A 2157-nucleotide genomic window follows, 5' to 3' on the forward strand; every position below is an offset into this window, starting at 1 on the left:
AATATTTTTTTTCTTAATGATAACTCTTAGAACATTTTTAGAAGGTGTGTTAAAATAAAAATTCATACAAATTAAAATTAGAAACCATTTAAAAATGTTAAAAGTTATATTTTGTAAAAAAAACTAAGCATGAACATCTCTATCATTTTGTTAGGCAGGTTTGTCTTGATGGTAATATTGAACAACTAGCCCTTGAATAGAACATCATTTCACGAGTTCGTCAAAATGCTAATCTTTCTAATTAAATGTTAATTTCACTTCGTCAGAAGTTTAGAGCCAAACTATAATTCTCAAAATTTTAAACATAAAGCCAAATAAAATGTCTCATTAAACTTAACAAATAACACAAATTGTAAACAGAGAAACTGGTTCACAGTGCCAAATGATAATCAACAATTTGCCCATGGAAAAGGCTCTCATGCTGTAACCACCTAACAAAACCATTTACAGAAGACACAATGGAGACCGGTGACTAAAACATCGACAACACTTTTTTTTGGCTGAAATGTTTCAAATTTCTCAAAAGTCATAATAATTATCATCAGAATTATATTGAGAAATTTCACTCCCATATGAGAATTCATAATCATCGACAGACGACCTATCTAAATCCCCCTCTGATACTACAGACATGTCATCAGTAGCATCATAGGGAAGGTGTAAATACTTGATTTGTTCTTTACATCTCTTTGCCAAACTTGCTATAAAATCAATATTGTAACACCGACGAATGTCAAGAGATTCCAGTTGAGTACAACGATCAAGAATAGCAAGCAAACCATCCTTAGTCATCTTGTTTCCAATAAGTTGAAGATGGCATAACCCAGACATGGAATTTGCAATAGCAAATGCTTCATGATCATTTTCAGTGCCTTGATGTCTGTAAGATTTAAAGTTGAATTTAAAGGTTTTCAATCGAGGGCAACATCGACCAATGGCTCTCAAAGATTCATGAGATAAGCCACTAATTGATATATCAAGTTCTTCCAAATAAGGAAACTTTTCAGCAACTTCACACAATCCTCTATCTGTTACACTATAGCATAATTCAAGACGAAGACGTCCTAGATGACTTGCACTGTAAAATGACAAGCGTATTATAAGAAAGATACATTAATGCATACATGAAGAGAACAAAAAACCCTAGATACAACACTGTGAATTGAAAAACGACTAATGTAAAAGAGGGTGGAACTTACGAATTAGCGAGGTGACGGAGAAGATCATCGGTACCAAGAAACTCGATGGAGACATCAACTGTCTGGCCACAGCTGTAATCAATGGCGCGGCGGTATAACATCTCTAAATCAGAGAAAGCTTTAAGGCTACACAAATTGGGCATGCTGATGTTGCGATAGAGGGAAGGGTCCTTGGAGATGTTGCGCCAGGTGGTGCAAACACTATAAGCATGAGTAAGAAGATCGTTTAGGTCAAGCTTCACGAAAATGGACAATACAATATCTCGTGGAAGATCCGGCCAGTTTCGCTCTCCGGAATCCATTACTGCATTCGAATTCGATGAGGAAATAACGGAAGATGGAGGTGATAGCGGTGGTAACAAATCCATTGAAGAACTAGGGTTTGAGGATTGTGGTGACGATCGCAATTCACATCACTAGGGTTAATTTTTCAATAAAAGTGAGCATTGCACTTTAAATCCGCCTAAGAACAGGATTAAACAGGTAATACTAACGTACTCCTCATACCTCAAATAGAAGTATAAAAAGAAATTTCAATAATCTTAAATATAAACAAATATATTAAAATATATTTATTATATTTAATATCATTATTTTAAATATATTTATATTTTTTTTCACATTTCTATGTTTTTAATAATTTTCTATATTTTCCATTACAAACTCATAACATAAAATCCTATATCTAAGCTCAAATCCTAAGCAGGGACGGAGCCAGATATTTTAAATTGTGGGGGCAATATATTAATTTATAAATTAGTAGTGTAATATATACAAATTATTTTTTAAAAGAAAAATTATACATTATTTTTGTATCTTTTATGATATTTAATTTTTTTAAAGTATTTAATAATTTTCTTAATTTTTTATGAATTTAATTGAAAAACAGTGACAGTCTAAAAGGATTTTTACCGTCAGTTAATCTTAAACGTTGGATATTGAAATAAATTTGACTTTT

At 32.1% G+C, this 2157-nt stretch overlaps 1 protein-coding gene across 1 annotated transcript; it reads right to left on the reverse strand.

The window, feature by feature from the left end:
- Positions 1 to 498: 498 nt before the first annotated feature.
- On the reverse strand, positions 499 to 1661 carry LOC127114529 (F-box protein SKIP19). The gene is made up of 2 exons (XM_051046608.1): positions 1200 to 1661; positions 499 to 1078 (listed from the first exon to the last, which is right to left on the reverse strand). The coding sequence occupies exons 1-2, from the start codon at positions 1565 to 1567 to the stop codon at positions 520 to 522; spliced, it is 927 nt and encodes a 308-aa protein (XP_050902565.1). The 5' UTR covers positions 1568 to 1661; the 3' UTR covers positions 499 to 519.
- Positions 1662 to 2157: the final 496 nt, after the last annotated feature.

Source organism: Lathyrus oleraceus, chromosome 1, assembly GCF_024323335.1.
Source record: "Lathyrus oleraceus cultivar Zhongwan6 chromosome 1, CAAS_Psat_ZW6_1.0, whole genome shotgun sequence".
Taxonomy (NCBI): domain Eukaryota; kingdom Viridiplantae; phylum Streptophyta; class Magnoliopsida; order Fabales; family Fabaceae; genus Lathyrus; species Lathyrus oleraceus.

What these genes read in the sequence shown, in the direction of transcription:
- LOC127114529 (XM_051046608.1), bottom strand. Translation starts at nt 1,567, where the DNA reads ATGGATTTGTTACCACCGCTATCACCTCCATCTTCCGTTATTTCCTCA. An exon ending in CTCCGTCACCTCGCTAATTC is followed by an intron (nt 1,079 to 1,199) that starts GTAAGTTCCACC and finishes GTCATTTTACAG; the next exon opens with TGCAAGTCATCTAGGACGTC.